The sequence below is a fragment of the Myripristis murdjan genome, chromosome 11, assembly GCF_902150065.1.
Source record: "Myripristis murdjan chromosome 11, fMyrMur1.1, whole genome shotgun sequence".
In the NCBI taxonomy this organism is placed as follows: domain Eukaryota; kingdom Metazoa; phylum Chordata; class Actinopteri; order Holocentriformes; family Holocentridae; genus Myripristis; species Myripristis murdjan.
The window spans coordinates 12,416,069-12,435,771 of record NC_043990.1 but is presented as its reverse complement, the minus strand read 5'-3'; the positions used below and the strand labels follow the sequence as shown (position 1 = coordinate 12,435,771).

At 42.6% G+C, this 19,703-nt stretch overlaps 3 protein-coding genes across 3 annotated transcripts; 2 read left to right on the top strand and 1 right to left on the bottom strand.

The window, feature by feature from the left end:
* The first annotated feature begins 23 nt into the window (after positions 1-23).
* exosc7 (exosome component 7) lies at positions 24-4,013 on the top strand. The gene is made up of 8 exons (XM_030064569.1): positions 24-163; positions 360-461; positions 705-799; positions 1,819-1,984; positions 2,592-2,662; positions 2,795-2,918; positions 3,126-3,281; positions 3,846-4,013. Exons 1-8 carry the CDS (start codon positions 107-109, stop codon positions 3,948-3,950), a joined length of 876 nt encoding a protein of 291 aa, XP_029920429.1. The 5' UTR covers positions 24-106; the 3' UTR covers positions 3,951-4,013.
* A 1,618-nt stretch (positions 4,014-5,631) lies between these two features.
* LOC115367711 (tetranectin-like) lies at positions 5,632-7,848 on the top strand. Its single transcript, XM_030063596.1, has 3 exons — positions 5,632-5,772; positions 6,035-6,133; positions 6,966-7,848. Exons 1-3 carry the CDS (start codon positions 5,676-5,678, stop codon positions 7,370-7,372), a joined length of 603 nt encoding a protein of 200 aa, XP_029919456.1. The 5' UTR covers positions 5,632-5,675; the 3' UTR covers positions 7,373-7,848.
* A 668-nt stretch (positions 7,849-8,516) lies between these two features.
* On the bottom strand, positions 8,517-18,163 carry cdcp1b (CUB domain containing protein 1b). Its single transcript, XM_030063595.1, has 14 exons — positions 18,150-18,163; positions 17,920-17,991; positions 15,868-16,092; positions 14,962-15,312; positions 14,623-14,838; positions 14,025-14,375; positions 13,389-13,604; positions 12,764-13,120; positions 12,234-12,593; positions 11,627-11,824; positions 11,074-11,436; positions 9,953-10,309; positions 9,746-9,827; positions 8,517-9,472 (listed from the first exon to the last, which is right to left on the bottom strand). The coding sequence occupies exons 2-14, from the start codon at positions 17,984-17,986 to the stop codon at positions 8,977-8,979; spliced, it is 3,639 nt and encodes a 1,212-aa protein (XP_029919455.1). The 5' UTR covers positions 17,987-17,991; positions 18,150-18,163; the 3' UTR covers positions 8,517-8,976.
* Positions 18,164-19,703: the final 1,540 nt, after the last annotated feature.

Sequence of the window (19,703 nt, the reverse complement as noted above, 5' to 3'; positions counted from 1 at the left end):
GGTGAGCAAACCGTGCGCACCCATTGGTAGTCGCGCACGTTTGTTGTCGTCTTGCAATGATGACGCTGTCTGTGAGCGACACACATGCGACCCCTGTTTTTACATTATGGCAACGGTGCAAGTTAGCGAGGCTGAGAAAGTATACATCCTACATGGTATACGGGTAAGTTTTATTCCTATACAGGCGTGGCATTTCAGACGTCGAGTCCTCTAAATTGAAAAAGTCGATGAAGTGTCACTGAGGCGGGTTATTTCCAGCCGGAAAGCCGGGCAGCTTTAGCCACCTAGCATCACTAGCATCCCAAACTGATGGATCTGTCTTCCGTGTGTTTGTTTATTGAGACTTTTTCATTTTTCAGGATGACCTACGAGTGGACGGGAGGAGCTGTGAGGACTACAGACACATGGAAATAGAGACCGATGTGGTTTCCAACACAGACGGCTCGGCCAAAGTCACACTGGTAATGTTATCCTCTATAGATAGCTCACATATTAACAAATTAACATGATAATCTGTGCATCCTCTGTGTCATACTGTGCATCATGTAACATAGACGCTGAAAAATGCACATTCATCTGGCTAATGTGTTTACAAATATGCAAATTACTTAACTTAAATCTTTCTATCCTGCTTACATGTCTCAGTATTTATCATCAGAGCATAATCCAGGTTAATCTGAGGTTTTCTGCTGTCTGTCCTCCAGGGCCACACAGTGGTTCTAGTTGGAATAAAGGCTGAGATTGGGAAGCCGAGGCCGATGGTGCCAGATGAAGGATATCTGGAGTTCTTTGTTGACTGGTAGGTGTGACGCTGCTGCCAAGACTGGAGTTGGGTTTTAATCCTGCTGTTATCTTTAGGGTCAATTCAATGTTCAATGTCTCTAAATACATGATTAACATCATTTTTTGCCTCATATTTCATAACTAATTCAATAGGGGCATGTGGATAAATGTAAAATTAACATGCTGATATGTTTTCAGTGTCCTGTACATATTTTATACACACCATTGTTTCATTTTTTTTTCTTTTTGTTTGTTTTGTTTTTGTTTTAGCTATATGAAACTTATAAGAAATGTCAACAGTGTGCACAAATTAGTTTTAGTTGTTTTTAGTTATTTTGGATGACACTGATGAATATTCACCAAACATAACCACACCTGTAGCCGTGTGAGAGCCAGTCCAGTTCATATGACATTCAGGAGGGAAAAACATGATTCCCACAAGAACTTTGGTGTATAAGAGGGTTGAGTGGGGTTCTGTTTTATTTAAATGGCTATTTTTGTAGTCAACAAAACACATGAACTTGGGAAACAAATATTATTAAAATCATTTTCTGGTGGTTTAAATTGCTGAGGTCAAATTGACCCCGACTGATAAACAAGGTTAGTAAATTTTCAGGTGACAGGAGGGTTAAAAGCTTAAACCTAGTAATCAGTTTGTGTTTTGATGGTTAACCCTGAATGCCACTAGGAGGCAGTGTGGTATCAGCTGTTCCCCATGAGACATACAAATGAAGCAGATGATGATGCTGATCATAAGGGACGTATCATAAATAATAGTACTCCATCCTGAACTCTTCTGTTAAACATGATTTGATTATCAGTTTTGGAGATTTCCTGGATCAAATGTAGCCATTGCTTTCTGTGTCACTACTTTCCCACTGACTAAATTAAAAAATAAAATACTGAAGGTTAGAGAAATGCCCACTTTCTGTTTAATTATGTATCCTGTCATCTATTTCTCTGATATTCGATATCCTGTTGCCACATTTCCTGTACGATACTATTATTTTTCTCTTTTTTTCCTTCCCTTACCAGTTCGGCCAATGCAACCCCAGAGTTTGAGGGCCGTGGAGGCGAGGAGCTCGGGACAGAGCTGAGCAACACTCTCTACAAAGTCTTCAACAACAAGCGCAGTTTGGACATGAAGAGCCTCTGCATCAGCCCAGGGGAGCACTGCTGGCTGCTCTACGTGGATGTGCTGGTAGGTGATGACATTTGCAGTCGAATATTTTTAAGCTTTTCAGTTTGCTGCAGCACAAAGCTCATACAATTTTGCTGAAACTGAAGAAAATCAGTGTCAGGTTTATATTTCAATCAATAAAAGTGTAGCAAAGAAGTAAGACGGATCGTAACAAGTCAGCAATAAAATATAGGAGACCTATCATAGAATAATAAACAATTTCGATCGATAAGAGCTGTCAGTAGCAAAAACTATCATTAGAATTCAGTTAAATAAGATTAGCATCACATTTATCCTGCTGCTGTACTGAAGTTTAATGCATGTGTGACCCTTTCCTGCAAGTTTTTAAATTTCTGTTCCTATTAATATAATCATACCAGTGCTACCTGCTGATGCATGGGCTGTTTCCACCACCAAAAAGCTGGATACCCACAGGATGGAGTCAGTCAGTCAAGATGTCAGTCATGCTACAATAATCAGCTTTGTGTTAAAGCATGCAGATGTGGTCGGTTTCTCTTGGGTGATGTGCTAATTCGGTTTGTTGAAGGTGTGAATTGGAATAGCGCTGTCGAAGGCTGTGGTGTACTCGTGCTCTGAGGCAAAATCCCACACTGTCTTGTTTCCACAGCTTCTGCAGTGTGATGGAAACCTGTATGATGCCATCTCAATAGCTGTAAAGGCAGCTCTCTTCAACACTAAGTAAGTACAATGTCATACTCCTTTGGGCCTTTAATGAACGAGACTCCCAGATCTTCCAGTTGAACAGGCTTTTTTGTGCATATAGATTGAAAATGACAGCTGATAGAGAGTCCCTCCGCTCTCTCACAACAGAATTCCCAGAGTGCACATATCAGCGGATGACGAAGGAGGAAAGGAAATCGAATTGTCTGATGACCCTTATGACTGCGTGAGAATCAACGTAGAAAATGTGCCCTGTATAGTGACCTTGTGCAAGGTAAACTCACACTAGTATCATGAGTCTGACTCCCTCTGGCTGTCATCATCTGCTATTGTATTGTTTTTATCCACATCAGGTGCTCACTTTGGTTGATGTGTTTGTGCGCTTGTTGAATAAGAAGAGAATTAGTGAAGTTTGTCATCGCATTAAAATGGAAAACATATGCACTGCCAGTCTTCCCCGACATTGTCTGTCTTTTTCCAGGTGGGCCACAGGCACGTGGTGGACGCGACGCTGCAGGAGAAGGCGTGCTCCGTGGCGAGCCTCATCATCTCCGTCACGCACAAGGGCACGGTGACCTGCGTGAGGAAGGTGGGCGGAGGCAGCCTGGACCCGGAGAGCATCTTTGAAATGACAGAGGTGAGTCAGAGGGGCTTCAGCTGCAGCCGTCCTCCTCCACCATCTGTCTCCCTCCTGCTCCAGCCAAGGTATTAGCATAATGTGCAACTGTGAGCGCTGACCTTGAGCAAATAAGCACGTTAACCTCTCAGTAGGATGGATCCAACGTGGCAGAAATACATGACATCCTCAAAAATATCGGATGTTTTGACGTTACGGGTTCGCTTAGTCTTTTTACTCAGCAGACTTGAGTGCATTTTAACCTCATAGGCTTTATGTCATTTCACATTTAATATTGACTTCATTTAGTGATAATACAGCACATGCACTGTTTTTTTGAGTTTTTTTCCAAAATAGATATTTGTTAGTAAAAACATGGCGCAATAGGTAATATAAGGCCATGAAATGAAAACTGTTACAAAGTAGAGATATTCGAGATATTAATGATGAATGTGATGTAAGGTTTTTTTTTCTTCATTTCCAAAGAGCAGTACACAGTATTTTGAGTATGGCCCGTCTGTAAGTATCCCTGTAAGAGTGTGTCTGTACAGGAAGAAGGTGCTGATGTATTTGTATTGCGTCCAGGCAGGGAAACGGGTGGGGAAGGCCCTTCACGCCCCCCTCATGAAGCTGCTGCAGCAAGAGGAGAGCCTGGGAAAGAAGAGACAGAAAGTCGGCTTCCTTGGTTAGGATCAGTCGTCTGTGTATGTTCATGTCTAATTTTGTAATAAATTTTTTTTTATTTGTACAGTTCTTGCTCGTGTTTGTCTTTCTTTGATGAAACTTAAGTGCATTTTATTTGCCATTAGTGTTTTAATGAATACCAAATGCGACTGTAAACTTGACTGCATTTTTTTTAAATATGAGAATGTGCAAATGCAAAATCTAATTTCACTCCAATCAGTATTTGCACTCAACTTTTTAGTGATGACAGCTTGTTGTGTTTATTTTTTGTTGGAGCAGTAATGCAGAGTCATTTTTGAATCCAATTCAAAATAAATAAACCTTTGGAGAGGATGTTCTTCTAATAATCAATAATTAGATTTGATGACGGGTGTCAGTGTAATCGAGCATGCTTCAGACAAAGACAATGACGTAGTTTATTTTGAAAGTCTAAACTAAGATGCATAGAGATCCTGGGCAAATATTCTGTCTTTTCCTTTCCCTGTGCCTCTTCCATGTGTAATACTTTGTGGTCCGGCAGTATACTGGGGATGTTATTACAGTGGGACTTTGTTTACTCAAAGAACGTGTCCATTCAGTCCATCAAGTGATGTTTGTGAACAGTGTGTTCCACATACTGTAGGTAAGTTACTCCACTTAAAGCCAAAGCCTAAATATTCTGGTGGCTTTGTTCCAGCCAAGCCAAGCTTTAGTTCATTTGTGTTAAGGGGAAAAAAAATCCAAAAATGCATTTTATTTTGACAGCTTTATATTGTCACAACAGAAATGCACGGGTGTGGCTAGTCAGTCTGCGTCCCTTTGTCCTTGCCACGTGTCAGGACAGGATTGTGTGAAGTTGAAGGGCTTGCTGAAAGTCCAGATGTGACACTGGATCATTTCCACTCCTCCCTCAGACGCGCAGGGTGTGTGCTGGCTGAGCGCAGGCAGGTCCAAAACAAACTGCCGTCTCTGGTCTCTTCTCTCACTGCAGGTTTTGAAATGAACAATCTTGAATTAGGCAGACTTATTAAATGATTTATTATATGAAACAAAGTTTAAAATCTAAAAGGGAGTGTATTTTGTTTAAAAAAAAAAAAAGTATGCAGGTACTCTAAACTGAAAGGAAGTAAGGCTTGGGAGGCTGTGATTAATGGATTTGTGCTGCTCTGGCCCACCGCTGCCAAACAAATCAGTATTCTCAAAATATTTCCACTATAATCGACTGTCTAGCTCCACAGTGTGCCTTGCAAAAAAACTCTCAGACAAGTTTGAGGAATTAAAAGGGTAATACCATTAAAATAGTTTTATTAGCCAGGAAACATGTCGTAACCATTAAGTTATTTAGGCTTGCATAAAAGGGACGAGTCAGTGTTTGTTTATTTATTTATTTTCCATCCACTTTGAAGAAACAGACCATACAGAAAAAGGTCGTCATAAAAGGGGAAGTGCAGGCCGTCCCACCCTGGCTGACAGTCTACACCTGCTTTTCATGCCTGCTTCTGGTTAGCGCTGCCTTTCCACGTGCCATGTCTGAAGCCAGATGAGACACACAGCATCTTTTGAGGCTCCTGTGGTTGGACTGTTGTTCCTTCAAACGTCAGTTTTGGGCTGCAGCATTTTCCCCTGCTGTGAGAGATGAGAGGGAGGGTGTGAGAATAAGACAGAGAGAGAGAGGGAGGGAGGGAGGGAGGGAGGGGGGCAAATAAATTGCCAGTATCCACGTTGGGGCAGTCTCATTCAACAAGTCTAACCATGGAGTTCAAAGGAGTTTGTCTGCTGCTGGGAGTGCTACTACTGGTGAATTGCTCATTTCAACAGAGTTCACCAAGGAGGAAGCCCGTGAAAAAAGGTGGGTGGCACACATCTGATAGAGACCACCACAGAATTACTTAAATAATGTTATTTTAATACATTAAAACAAATGTATTTGCAATATTGTTACTACTTAAGTTTCCTTCAAACAGCACAGGTTTCCTAATTAACTATGTATCTGAAGCTCTTTGAATTGAATTTTGTCCCAATAAATTTGTGATGCACCTGCATCAGCGAGCATGCACCAGTTTCCACTGCATCCTATACTGTCTGAAAAAATTTTCTTTGGTGGACAACAGATGTGGGTAAGGATGCTGCCGTCGAGGAGCTGCAGAAACAGATTGATAACATCGTTATGGAGCTCAACCTGCTGAAGGAACAGCAGGCCTTGCAGACAGGTAAACTGACTTCTTATGTTCATAACCAGGCAAACAAAACAAAAAATCTAGATTAGCTAGATTAACATCCTATAACTAAGAAGATATGATATTAAGATGATGCTGTTAGGGTTCAGACCTGTGTCATAGCTGACATAATCAGTTGGGGCTACAAGGGTTGCTCAGGACCCCCAGGTTCAAACCCTTGTGTCACTGAGCATTTGCCCTGCTGAAGTGCCCTTGAGCAGCAACCCCTTCCTGACGCAGGCATGCTGCTCTGTAGCTGAAGCCCTCTGCTGTCCCTGTGGAGGAGGATAACATAATGAATAATACTATCACATTGGTAACAATGGCAGTTACGATTCATCTCACTATGATTTCCATATGTAGAGGGACAGGCACATTATTTGGGTGTTACTGATTTTTGACAGTGCAACACGTGCTACGCTGTTCAGGACACAAGTTGGATGCAAGTTGCAGGTTGTAGTCTGAGACAAAGTGTCTCAGATATAAATGAACACAGATGGGATACATATGTCGTCTTTGATACAGCATTAATGTGGTGAACACATGGCAAACTCATCTGACCTCTTACCCAGAACACAAAATGATCTCCAGTTGTTCTCCAAATCCACAAATCTTTCCAGTACAGACTTAAAACACTTGTATTTAGTTTCCTTGATTATTATCAGAGCAGTGAGCTCATATCTTGGCTCTATTATTCATGTCATTATCAAGGAAAGGGGCTTCAGGATCAAATAACACTTGCATAATCTTTAAAAGAAATCCAATAAAGATGATTTTCACTGTGAGTCAACATTGTAACCATCGTTTCTCTGTGTTTTCTCTTCAGTCTGTTTGAAAGGCATTAAGATCCATGGCAAGTGTTTCTTGGCTGAACCTTTGAAGAAGCGCTACCACACAGCCAGCGAAGACTGCAACGCCATGGGTGGCATCCTCAGCGCACCTTCATCCGCTGATGAGAACAAAGAGCTCAGCGACTACGTCCGAAAGAGCATCGGCCCAGATGAGAAGGTTTGGCTGGGCGTCAACGACATGGCAACCGAGGGCAAGTGGATAGACCAGACTGGGTTAAGCGTTACCTACAAGAACTGGGACACGTCCAACTACCGGTCCCCTCAGCCAGACGGCGGCCAGTCCCAGAACTGTGCCGTGATGTCTGCATCCTCCGGTGGGAAGTGGTTTGATGAGAACTGTCGTGAGGAAAAGCCCTCCGTCTGCCAGTTCAATATTGTCTGAGCACATATCTAATCACAGACTTGGCGCATGGTTATAGCTGCTTTGTGTTGTGTATTCTTTCTGCAATGCCACTTTCCCTGGTATCCTAAAAGGAGTTTGTAAACCAGTGGTTCTCAACTAGTTTTACCTTGGGACCTGGATCTGATCTTGAAGTCTCAGACAGTAACATACAAAGTTGTTTTGTGTACCAAATGGGGTCTGGGGATATTCGATTTACTTGAGTGGATTGTATCTGTAGGTTTTTAAGGTTCAAACACATGGCTGAATGGTCCTCCAACTGTTTTATTTTTTGTACATAGCATTCCCTGTGGTCACAATAAACCAAGAGAGAACATAGTTTAGGCAAGAAAAGGCAAGGGATTGTGGGACAGGATCACTTCCAAAAGCACCAGTAACCTCTGTGTTCTTTTCACTGCAAAATAGCCTATTTACTGCAGGCCTCATAAAAAACACAGTATGTTAATTTTTCCAACAATATCAGGTACCTGGATATTGGATTGGCTGACTATCACTGCAATAAAAGGTGCTGGCACCTGCACTCTTGAGAAACACTGGTTTAAATGAAGTCCTTTTAAGAAAATTGCTGTGCTTTGACATCAAGACCTACACAGAAACAAAACAATATGTGACATTGGATTTTAAAAACTCAACCAAATCTGCTGCATCACTCGGGCAGATTATTTCAGATTGCTAGTCTTGCAGTCTCTTATTTTGACATGTCTAGCCTGGTATAACCTGAAAAACTAATACTAATAAAACATGAAAATCCTGTTGTATTCAATCACTTCTCGTTTCATGAAACACCATCACTGGTCAAAAAGGGGGATAAAACTGAAGCCAAAAAAAAAAAAAAAAAAAAAAAACTTTGAAATTACTGCATATAAATAAATGTGCTGCTAGTAGGAAGGCTCCACTATTACCTGGGTTGTTTTCTCCATATGGTAAACAATGGCTAACCCTGTGAAGTCTGCAGCTCTGCCACACCCTCCTGTTTTTCATGGCTAGAGTTCCTGTGGTTGAAACTGGAGTCACCATCCAGAATTCATAAGGTCAGTGTTTTAGCCCAGAGGCGAAAAAAAAAAAAGTCACTGCCCAGTGTGTGATGACAGTGATTATCTCAGAGTAAACATTTTTCCCCACCAAACCAAGTTTGACAGAATTTATTGTAAAAACTGGTAAACTGTATGTACAGAGACAAAAAAAAACACAGATGACGTGATCTGGGTCTTTAAAAATACTCGATAATAAACAACATGAGAACCACTTTTAAAAACACCTTAAAAAAAAAAAAGGAGCAGAACTACTTGCATATTTTTCCCAGTGTCCTTGCTCATGAATCCACGTCACACACATTTAATTAAATGAGATAAAATCAAGTATTAACAAGATCAAAGCCTCTATTGTAGAAGCTTGAGAAATGACTCCATTGTCACTCCACTGTCCGGCTGACATCAAACATCCACATCACATTCACGAGCCGACCGAACCCAGATTCCCTGAGTGTAATTTAGGCACAGTTAAGTCTCAGTTCCCCATGCTGAGAGCTGCAGTGAGACTTGAGTAACAGCAGTCCATCACACAGTCACAGTACTGTGAGTCATTCCTCATTCATCAACCGGTGGCTCTGGTTCCAGGTCTACACCCGAGAGGCGAATAGTGTTTATTTCCCCTGTGCTCTTGAACGTGTATAATTCATTGTCCACCATCCTGCGGTCCTGGAAGCCGAGGCTGTCCTGACGGTCGATGGGGGTGCGGGGTCGGGACGGGATGAAGGTCTCTGAGGGCTCCAGGAATGCCTTGTACTGGTCCTTGTCGGGGTCTGCGTCTGGCTCCACTATGACAGGGAGTCCTCTGTCGCTGGGCCCGGTGAAAGTCTGGTAGGAGTCCACCTGCATTCCATTGAAACGGTCCTCCATGCTGTCGGCATAGCTGGAGTCAGGCAGCAGGTGCCCGTACACCATCGTCTCGTCTATTGAGGCGTAGACGTGGGAGTCATTGTCAGACCGCGCTTTGGAGAAGTGCCTGTCGCCCGGGCGGAAGATGTTCCCTTTGGTGATATAGATGGATGATTCTGTTTTCATCTGTCCTTTCTTCTTTTTCCTGTTTGACAAATGAAGACAAGACACCATTACTCAGGCAAGGAGACAACACACAATACAAAAGACGCTGTCTGTGAGCGTAACGATAACAGATAGGAGTCATCAAAGGCCACTTGAGGAGCAACATATATCTCACTAGTACACTACAACAGAGAGAAACAGCCGCTGACAGGCATAACAGATACTATGATAAAGATTTACTATAATGACAGAATCAATCCCGTCCAAGGAAGCAAGACACTGCAGTTATGGGTGATGTTACATGTATACTCACTTTGTGACGTAGCATACAACAGCCAACACTGCGAGAACAAAAAGAAGAGCTCCAGCAATTCCAAGGGCGATGGCTAGCAGATCTATAAAGGCAAAAATAACAATAAAAGGGGCACTTCATCATATGCTTACCTTAGAAGACATACTTTTTTGATCATACTGAAATACGTATTTAAGATATTTTGTGCACAGAGGGGTGTTTGCTTACTAGTCTTCTTCTCTAAAACGACTTTAGTCACTGCTCCAAAGTGTCCCTCTTCTGGTAAACAGTTGGACATGTTGAGGTAGAAGCTCTCTGGCACGGTTAACTCGCCCTCTTTTTTCTCGTCCTCCCTGCGGCTGAACATCTCCTCCTTAGACCCCAGCGTCTGGACCTTGATGCCCGTGTGGCTCTTGCCACATTTGGGCTGGCTGACGTTGAGAAACTGCACGGCCGCCCGGTATCGGTTCGACAGGGTGACAATCCAGGAAACGGTGGTGGAAGGCTTCATACCTTGAGGCCAGTTGGGAGTGGCCAGTAATGCCGGATCAGACATCTTAGGAGTGACCCTGTAAATAATGCGATCTGAAAAGGATTCAAATAATATTATGGATCAGTGTGTTGTGTGTGAGTAATCACCACTGGTCTGCAAATTTAAAAAAAGTCTCCACTGTTCGTGGTACCATAGTGCCCTCTTGTGAGCATACTCTTACACTGTTACACATCATAAATCTGGTGTACAGGGTATTACAGGAGTTACTTTGTAATGAAATTTTGTGGTATGCCTTTTTAGCATACACTCTCTAAACCTACATCATCTACCTGTCCTTTGATCAGTGATTTCCAACACTTTCCAAAAATGAGCAGGGGAGTAAGAGGTTTTACAGTTGAGAAAAAGTGAGAGCTGTGTTACTACTGATTATCTTCTCTGGTACTGGAATGTCTGCCACTTCTACAATGGACTTTCCTTGTAAATATCAGCACAAAATGGTGTGTTTAAAAGGAAACCCTTGCTCTTTGGTTCTAAGGAACTGACACCAAAAAACATTGTTTGGCGCTTTTGTTTTCAATAGCTGAAACCTTTTTCTGTTACTAAACTCATTTGAGTTTAGTAACAGTGTTAAGGTATCTCAAACTGCATTTGAGATACCTTAACACTTGGACAGCTCATGGGAATAAAAAAAAAAAAAATAGAGAAACAAAACACCACCAGACAAAGTCATGGGTGAATAAACACAATGCAAATCATCAATAGCTGTTGTTTTTTTTCAACAGTATGGATCAGAGATCAAGCTGAAATTTCCTTTAATAACCTCATATACAGTAAAGATAAAATATCAAGGTGGTACCTGAAATCTCTTCACTGAAGGAGACATTGAGAAAGGGCCCTCTTTTCTTGGCGAAGTCTATGCCTGTAGCTGTGACAGAAACATTGGCGTGCACCTGGACTTTGCGGATGATTCCTTTAGAGCAGAAATCTCCAATGGAAAACCCATCACTCTCAGCCACGTGCAAGGAAACAGACCCGTTGCACTCCTGGCCAGGCAGGGACTGTCGGAGAGACCCTGTGGGGGACTCCAGATCCACTGTGCCATGCTCGGGGATGCTCAGGAGCCAGGTGAAACTATGGAGGGGCATCGGGAGGCAGGAATCCAGCTTGGGGACAGTGAGCAGAGTCCCACTCACAGAGCATGAGTTCAAATTTAGGCACTCTGTTATTAAAAGGCACACAAGGACATGAGAGGTTATATTGATTTCAAAGGCAATGGACATTCTCCAATGAAGTGCACATTCAGGCTGGAATGCCTAATACATATAATACCAATGCAAACAGATCTTAGTGTTTCAACGTTATTCGGTGAAATTAATGTCTTTGACTTGGCATGATGCAAAAAGTCTTACCAATATCTTTACTGGCAGTCAGACGTACATCTTCATTTGGACAGTCAAGGAAGGAGAGGCTTGCTTTAGTTCCCATGGCAACATTAATCTTCTGTTTAACAACAGAGTCGATGCTCATCTCACAGTAGGGATCAGCGCCCACTTTCTCTAGCTGCAGGGAAACTCCTTGCTTTTTGGTTAGATCCACTGTGCACAGAACTGAGAATGAAATACAACACCGAGATAATTCTTAAGTGATAAAAACGGGAATCTGAATTACTAATGCAGTTACCTTGACTTACGTTTACATCCACAGAAAATGTTGCTGCCTGTACTGAATATATGCCCTTTTTTTGAATACCTGCTTCTCAAGCTGGGTATAGACAAGCAATAATGGTCCTCTACCAATTTTTGACATGAAAAGATCTAAACAAACAGCTGGCATATCTAAAACAACAAAACTTTGAAGTCACTCAATTAAATTTCTTAAATTTCCACAAGTTTCAGGCTATCTGTCTTAAGAATAATAAATAAGCCTGGTTTGATTCTGTTAAAAAAAAAAATGAATGGAATGCATAAATGGTTATCAAATGAAAAAAGAGGTGTCAGTGAGAGCTGCTCCACATACCTGGATGCCCACTCCTCATCACAGATACTGTGAAGGCCAGAGTGAGTCCCTGTAGTGTCTTGTTGGTCTCACAGTTGAACAGCGACATGTTGACGTTGCCCTGCCCGTGCTCCGGCTGAGGGTCCGTCAGGGTCAGTTGGGTCACCTTCTTGTCTTCTTTCTCGTACTTCACCATCACTTCCTTATTGAGGCATTCGGGAGCGGTGTGATCTCGAAAACGCACCGTGTAGTTGTGCATGCCGGGCACGATGAAGTTCCACATCATCTGCTGGTCATCAGGGAAACTGTCGGGATAGTTGGCTGTGACAAAGTCCGTCTCTGATACGCCTCGTGGAAGCTTAACTTTCACGATGGCCAGCACTGCCAGGAGATGGAGAGAGTGATGCAAAGGAGGTCATCGAGGTTCATTGGAAATGCAAAAGAACACTTATAGTAATTCTAGGCATCTGTAGAAATACCTGAAAGAGAAAACTGTTCACAGGAGCTCATTTTCCTTGATAATCTCTCCAAAATAACTGAACAACACTTACTGTCTGTCTCCGGCCCGACACTGAGTTTGAAATCCAAAGGTTCCAACTTCCTGTCGCCTGGCACGTTAAGCAACATACGGCCCTTGTAGCGCACCTGAATGGTCGTCACAGTGCCGCCTTTGCAGTACTTGCCAATGATTGCTGGCCCACTGCGCAGATAGGTCACAATGGTGTAGGTGTGCTCGTCCGGACAGTTCTCCCCTTTGGGAATCTGTCGCATTCCTGGTTCGGGAAAGTCCAGTCGGAAGGCCCGAGTGGCGGGAACCTTCAGATCCCAGCTGAAGGTCCTGTTGAAGTCTGGGAACAGGGAGGACTCAGCCTGAACAATGTCACCAGCACAGGAGGTCTCTGTGCAGTCTGAAAAAGGTGGAGATAGAAGACCATTTAAGCAAAGTGATTTAGTTTCTGGATTGAGGTTTGTGTTGGCAGGGCATCCAATCAACAGTATTGTTAGGGCACAAAAACAAGCCAAAAGAGGAAACATGAATCAGTCTGCAAAACCTATCAAGTACTCATTTACTATAAGTAATTATCAAAGCTAAGAAAGTCTGTTCCCCTGAAATCATCTTGAAGAGATGAAAAAAAAAAGACATGACAACAGACAATACTTAGAGCGTCATCATACCAATTTCTCTGTTTATCTCCACACTGAAGAGCTCCTGAGGCTGAGGACAGCTAAACTCCACTGAAGTGTTACGGGCATCTCTCAGCTGAAAATATGTTGGACTGCATTTCTGATTGGGCTCCTTGTCAACACACATGGTGCAATCTGGCTCGGCTGTAGGCCTGCTGATGGTGACGATGGTGTCAGGGTCAGGAGTCACGGACATCATTCTGCTCTCTGAAGAGTAAGACAGCACAGCAAGACATTTATCAGAGGGCATTACAGCAAGCAAGATTTCTCAGCCTGATGAAACCTCAAATGAAATTCAGGTCATTACTTGGTATGATGACATGACATCCATGACAGGCTATATCTAACATTACACTGACAAATTATTCAAAACATCAAGGGTTACAATTCTTTTGAGTTCATTGTCTTGCCAGCTGGGTAAAAAAAATATGGCTTCAATCAACGTATAGTCCAATTCGCCTAGGAATACCAGCAGGATGATGTCAGGTAAATTTAACAAACGTTAAGCCAAAAAAGCTATTTTGTGTCATTTTAAAAGATTAAAAAGATATATATATATTTTTTGTAAAACAAACAGTCCTGGTTCTCTGGTGAGAAAGGAAATGTGAAAGAGCAAATGGCCCTTACTTCTTGGTGCTGCTTTAACAGTGAACGCAGTTGAATCCAATTCTCCTTCCTTTGGGACTTGTACAGTCATTGTGGTCTTTCCAAGCAGATCCAGATGAGACACAAGTCCACCCTTGCAGTATGCTTTACTTTTGACCTCTCCTTGACTATTAGTTGTGCTCAGTGAGTAATGATAGCCATCTTGACATTTGTCTGGTCCAGATATCTCCTTCAGTCCATCACCAGGAAAGTCCAAAGACAACACTGTCTTTTGTGGTACACTCATGTCCCATGTTAGGGTTCTTCTGAAGTCCTTGAAGAGGTCGGGCTGAACTGCTCCTGTAGCAGGGTTGCAGGAATCCTTGGTGCATTCTGGGTAAAGAAAAATGAGAAACGTTTGAATTTCAGGCATATGTATAGACATTCTTCTCTGGAGTGTCTTAAGGAGATTTACATATTACCAACATTATAAATGGCTTAGTTGAGAAGCAAAGATGTTTACTCCAAATATTCTGCTGTCTTATTCAAGCTTTCAGGTAAACAGTTTTGACAAGTTGTTCAGGTGAACGAAATCCACACGTCCATTTTGCCTTTAGGCTATCACTTCCACTGTCCTCACCTATTTTCTTTTTGATGTACACACTAAACACATCCTGAGGCTTAGGGCAACTGAACTCCAGCGAGGTGTTTTGGCTTTTAGTCAGCGTCAGTTCTGTGGCGTGGCAGGTGGGATCTGGACCATCAGCAGAGCACACGTTGCATTCAGGTTCCTCTGGGTTTCTGGTGATTACCACAGTCGTCCCAGATTCAATACTTATATCCATGGTTCGGCCCACTGGAGGGGTGAGAAAAATAGAGGTTGAAAACTCTGTGAGATGAAAGCAGTGATGTTAACAGTATGCACCAAATATGGGCTTCCTTGTCAAAGAAGAGTCCTTATTAAATTATATTCCCTTACCCAGTGGCTTGGCTGAGGCTTGGAAAAGCACGGAAACCACTTCTGCCTTTGGTTCAACTTGCAGAGACACAGTAGCTCCATTGATCAGGTCTAAGTGGGTCACAGAACCACCTCGGCAGTAGGCTTGAGTTTGGACCTTGTTATTGGGTTTCGGGTGGGCCACGGAGTACATCCATCCATCAAGGCATGACTCTGGCTGTGACATCTCGTTGAGTCCATCTCCTAGGATGTTCAGAACCACGACTGTCTTTTCAGGCGCCTTTATGTCCCAGACGAAGGTTCTCCTGAACTCTGTTAGGAAGGAGGTTTGAGCCTCTCCCATTGTTGGGTTGCAGGAATCCGTCTTGCATTCTGCATCACAGAGACAGGAAAAGATACCCAAACCGGTTTTACAATTCAAGACTGGATTTAATTAAAATCTGCAAATAGACTGCATGGCTGTGAGACACACTACAATGTAATTTTAACTTTTTTTTAAAGTTCCCCCACCACGGGAATTCATTTCTTCTCAATGTATACACATATAGATCCATTATGTTTAATTTAAAAAAATGTAAAATTTGATGTTGTTTGAGGGGCCAACATTTTAGTTGTCTTTTTTTTTTTTTTTTTTTTTTACAGGCAATTCCAGCAATTGCAGACAAACTCTTTACAACTGAGCTTGATCTTGGTGAACTCCTCTCATTAAAGAATCTCTGACATCCTTCCAATTGCATCAGTCTAGAGCATTTGAACTGAAAACTGAAAAAGAAAACTGAAAAAGTTGGTGCTGTTTGCCAAAAAGTGTCCTCTTCTATTTATCATAAATTAATTTCACCCTTTGAAGAACATTTTTTTTTATCCTCAGCCATAGTGTATTTGAAAACAAAAACAAGAACAAGCAGTTTCATGCATCTCAAAACTCACCAATGCTCCTGGTAATACGGACATTGTACGCCTGTTCAAGAGGCTGGGAGCAGTTGAACAGCAGCGTGACCTCTTCCTCAGGTACCAAAGATAGAGAGGAGTGGCAGGAGGTCTGGGTGTCATTCACACCACTGACTGTGCACACAGCACACTGATCCGCAGGCAGGTCAGTGGACACTGTCACCGCTGAACCCTTGTCTGGTTGGACCGTCACCTGTAAACAATCTGAGGACACAGATCAGCATTTACAAATGGGAAGCAGTTGCCAGTAGCAGAATATATGGTAAAGCCTTTTGAAACATAGAAATGCATAATGTGTGAAAGCACTTGCCATTGCCAAATATATCTTGTTTTGACTGCTGCTTGAATATGAGCAAAAGCATGCTTAGACCCATTCCTGTGTTTGAACTCAAGTCAGTGGCTATTGCATAAACACGAATTCTTACGAGCAACAGTAGTCATGAAAGTCTCATGAAATTAGATAATTTTGGCTATGATATTCAAATCAACAGAGCAGCAGAAGGAGTCACAGGACCCCACACAGAGCAGAGCAGAGTCCGACCTCATTCAAGATTGACTTCAGCTACTGTATCAACACTTCAGCTGTTTTAACGATGTTAATCTAGTAAGAATATGCATACACGGGTGACACTGTTTGCCACTGATGCTTAAGCAAACAGAGTGGTGCCAGGCACACCTGTCGCTGTGTGCTCTGGTGGCAGACTGAAGCAAATTCATTGAAATCTAAATATCATGAGTCATGTAAGCGCCAAGTACGTAGGAGGACTCTCAAGGTGAGCAACCCCCCTGTTTTAATAACAAGACAAGCTGCTGTCTAAGTGATATTTGACCCTCCTGTAGTGACAGTCCCTGTACTTCTCCCTCTGAGAAGTGTGGGGGCTGCACACATGTGGGCTCATCCTATTACAAGGCTTAGATTTTGTTGCTTGTCACTGTGTCCTTTGTGATTTTATGCAGCAGCGGTGTAAGGGCATGATTTTAGTTTGGCTTCCACATCTGTCCCTGTTTTTGTCCCAGTTAGGATAGTTGCTGAAAACCTCATGTTTTCTCTTTGGAGACTTTATCATAGTAACAATGCTATTTTTTGCTGCAACAATGTAAAGCCTGAACAAAAATTTGTTTAACCCTAACATTGTAAGGAAGATGTGTGTGAGGTAAGCTGCCCTGGAGGTTCACACACAACCAATGAAAAGCAGGGAATGCTCACCCCAACAAAACTTGCAAGGACTTGAAACCTACACAGAAAAATATCACTACATTTACACAGAATATGGACTGCAGGGCTGTCAAAAGCCTTCCTACAGGGACTTGTTGTGACCAACGGGTGTGTCATGGTGTGTCATCAGGTGCAAAACTGAGAAACCCTGCAGCTGTAAAGATACTGTTCACAGGGTTAACTTGCACACATAACTCTTAAATGTGGAAGGAACAGCATATGAATAGTTGTTGATGACTTCTCCAAAAACAGTGGGGGTCAATGAGGAAGAAAGAACAGCTCAAATCTACTGGAAATCTGCTTTTGCTTGGTAAAATGCCCTCCTGATTCATAGTCCAACAGATTGCTAGTCAATCATTAATGAAGCCATGATGATTTCATGACTAACAGCACCATAAATGTGTGGTAACGATTTGAAAATGGAGGATTACAACTCAGAGAGCGGCATTTTACTCAACACAGAGGTATTGAACTTGTAATCCAGCCCTTCATTTCATTATTACCAAATCATCATCATATAATATTGCCTAAATGTCCCATATACCTCTGACACAGGGCTTGGCCTCAAAATGAAAGCCATGTACTAATTATTACGTAGGCTGTCCCTTAAAACAGTCAGACTTGCACTTACGTAAATGACGCAAAAAGTATTTTAAGTAGGCAACAGCAGCCTATATCCTATATGAGTATACATTTTCAAAACTGTGCTCAAAATCACTACAAGACATTCATGTGAACCAAACTGGTACAAAACTCCTACATGCTCAAAAGCAAGGCAACATGTTGCTCGCTGACAAAAGACATGATTTTCTCACCTGACAAGCTGAGGAGCGACAAAAACAACCCCAGGTGCGCCACGGAGCAGGTCGCACAGAGCCGCATCGTCACTAATAAAGGTGGGGGGAAAATACAAGCAGGTTAAAAACAAAACACAACAAAATAATCCCGCTTTCTTCTCAGATCTGCATTTTTTAAAATCATAAATCCGCACGACATCGGCGATGGCGGTGACAGCCCTGCAACTTCCTGATCGATATTGCGTTACCTGTGTGCAGCGGATGGGCGTGGACCGCAGGTAGGTTACGGTTACCTGTCTAAACTTGACGGGCGAGGATCGGCTCCTGCCGTTGTGCCCTTGAGCCGAAACGCAGAGCTAGAGCTGGTAGATAGTCTATTGGGGGTAGTGGGCCTTATGTGACTTCCCTTGTTGGCACAAAGGATGCCCTATTTATAAACATTCAAACATGCCAAGGATGGCTGGCATCGTGCTCGGCAACCCCAAAATGAGGCAGAGGAAGGGCGTGGATGCAGTCGATAGAGAAAATTCTCAGTGTATAGGCTGTAATAAAGTTTTTTGTTTTGTTTTGTTTTGTTTTGGTCAAACATTACAAAAATGAGAAATGTCACCCACTCTGACTCTAGTCACCTTTTCTTTCCTCTATGTAAATAAGCTGTTGTAATCCTCACTATCCCTGCAGGGGTGCTGTAGTGATATTCCTGATAAGAGCACCAGATACAGCAATAAGGTCACTGTGAGTGCCACTGACTCTTGTGTTGCACTATTTCTGGTGACAGATTAGCTGGAAAAGTATGTTTTCATCTACAAACCAGTGAGACTTGTCTGGTCAGATGCATTAAAAAAAAAAAAAAAAAAAAAAAAAAAAATCATCATAATGTGACTAGTTGTGTATGCCTGATGTGTAATAGCAGGCGTTTGGTGTGAATAATACTCCCAGTGGTGCTGCAGCTTCCTCCTGCCTCCACATGCCTCCTGACGCATGCATTCCTGATCACACTCAACCCCTGAGGGCAAGACCACTGAGCTGCAACACACACACACACACACACACACACACACACACACATACATATGCATATTACTACAGTCAATTTAAGAGGATGTTCACCTACTATAATCATCCTCAACCCACTAACATTAACCTGAGCCCTCTTCACTCAACATTTAACTAACCCAAATCTTAAATATAAACTAAACTCCAAATGAAACACCCGGAAGTAGCATTAATTTGAGCTTAAACCTAATGTTAACCCAAACTATAGGCCCAATCTTAATCCTAAACCCAAGAACTAACCCCAAAGGACAAGGTGAACAAGTGAGAACCAGTCAAATTGGCTCACTTTCGGAGTATTTTCCTCATCTTTTTGTGCTTATTAGGCGTTGAGGTGTTCATAAGGAATGCACACATGCGCTCTCTCACTCTCTCTCTCTCTCTCTCTCTCTCTCTCACACACACACACACACACACACACACACAAACCGCATAAGCACTAACAACTGCAACAATCTGATTTTTGGCTAAACCAGTCCGACAGCATGTGACAGCCTGTTTGGTGCTTGTGTGTCTCCTAACAAGGGACCTCAGTGAAGTATCAACAGCTGTCTGGATCTCCTCCCCTCACATGTTACCCCCTCCCCAGAACAGGGAGGAGTAACAAGGCTTTCTCTTTCTCCTCCCAGCGACCCCAGTGTGCTCCTCTCTCCCATTCCCTGTTTCCCCGCCCGGAGTTTCATAGTTGTTGTTTCTGTTCCAGGGCCTGTTAGAGTTATTAGAGATAGATAAGCACCTCTAATCTAACC

Bases quoted from the DNA above. Each gene is read 5' to 3' on its own strand.
- exosc7 (XM_030064569.1), top strand. From the start codon at position 107: ATGGCAACGGTGCAAGTTAGCGAGGCTGAGAAAGTATACATCCTACAT. The intron at 462-704 runs GTAATGTTATCC...TCTGTCCTCCAG, and splicing joins GCTCGGCCAAAGTCACACTG to GGCCACACAGTGGTTCTAGT. The intron at 1,985-2,591 runs GTAGGTGATGAC...TTGTTTCCACAG, and splicing joins TGCTCTACGTGGATGTGCTG to CTTCTGCAGTGTGATGGAAA.
- LOC115367711 (XM_030063596.1), top strand. From the start codon at position 5,676: ATGGAGTTCAAAGGAGTTTGTCTGCTGCTGGGAGTGCTACTACTGGTG. The intron at 5,773-6,034 runs GTGGGTGGCACA...GGTGGACAACAG, and splicing joins GAGGAAGCCCGTGAAAAAAG to ATGTGGGTAAGGATGCTGCC. The intron at 6,134-6,965 runs GTAAACTGACTT...TTTTCTCTTCAG, and splicing joins ACAGCAGGCCTTGCAGACAG to TCTGTTTGAAAGGCATTAAG.
- cdcp1b (XM_030063595.1), bottom strand. From the start codon at position 17,986: ATGCGGCTCTGTGCGACCTGCTCCGTGGCGCACCTGGGGTTGTTTTTG. The intron at 13,121-13,388 runs GTATGATGACGC...CACCTTTTTCAG, and splicing joins GGAGATAAACAGAGAAATTG to ACTGCACAGAGACCTCCTGT. The intron at 9,473-9,745 runs GTGAGTATACAT...TTTGTCAAACAG, and splicing joins GTTGTATGCTACGTCACAAA to GAAAAAGAAGAAAGGACAGA.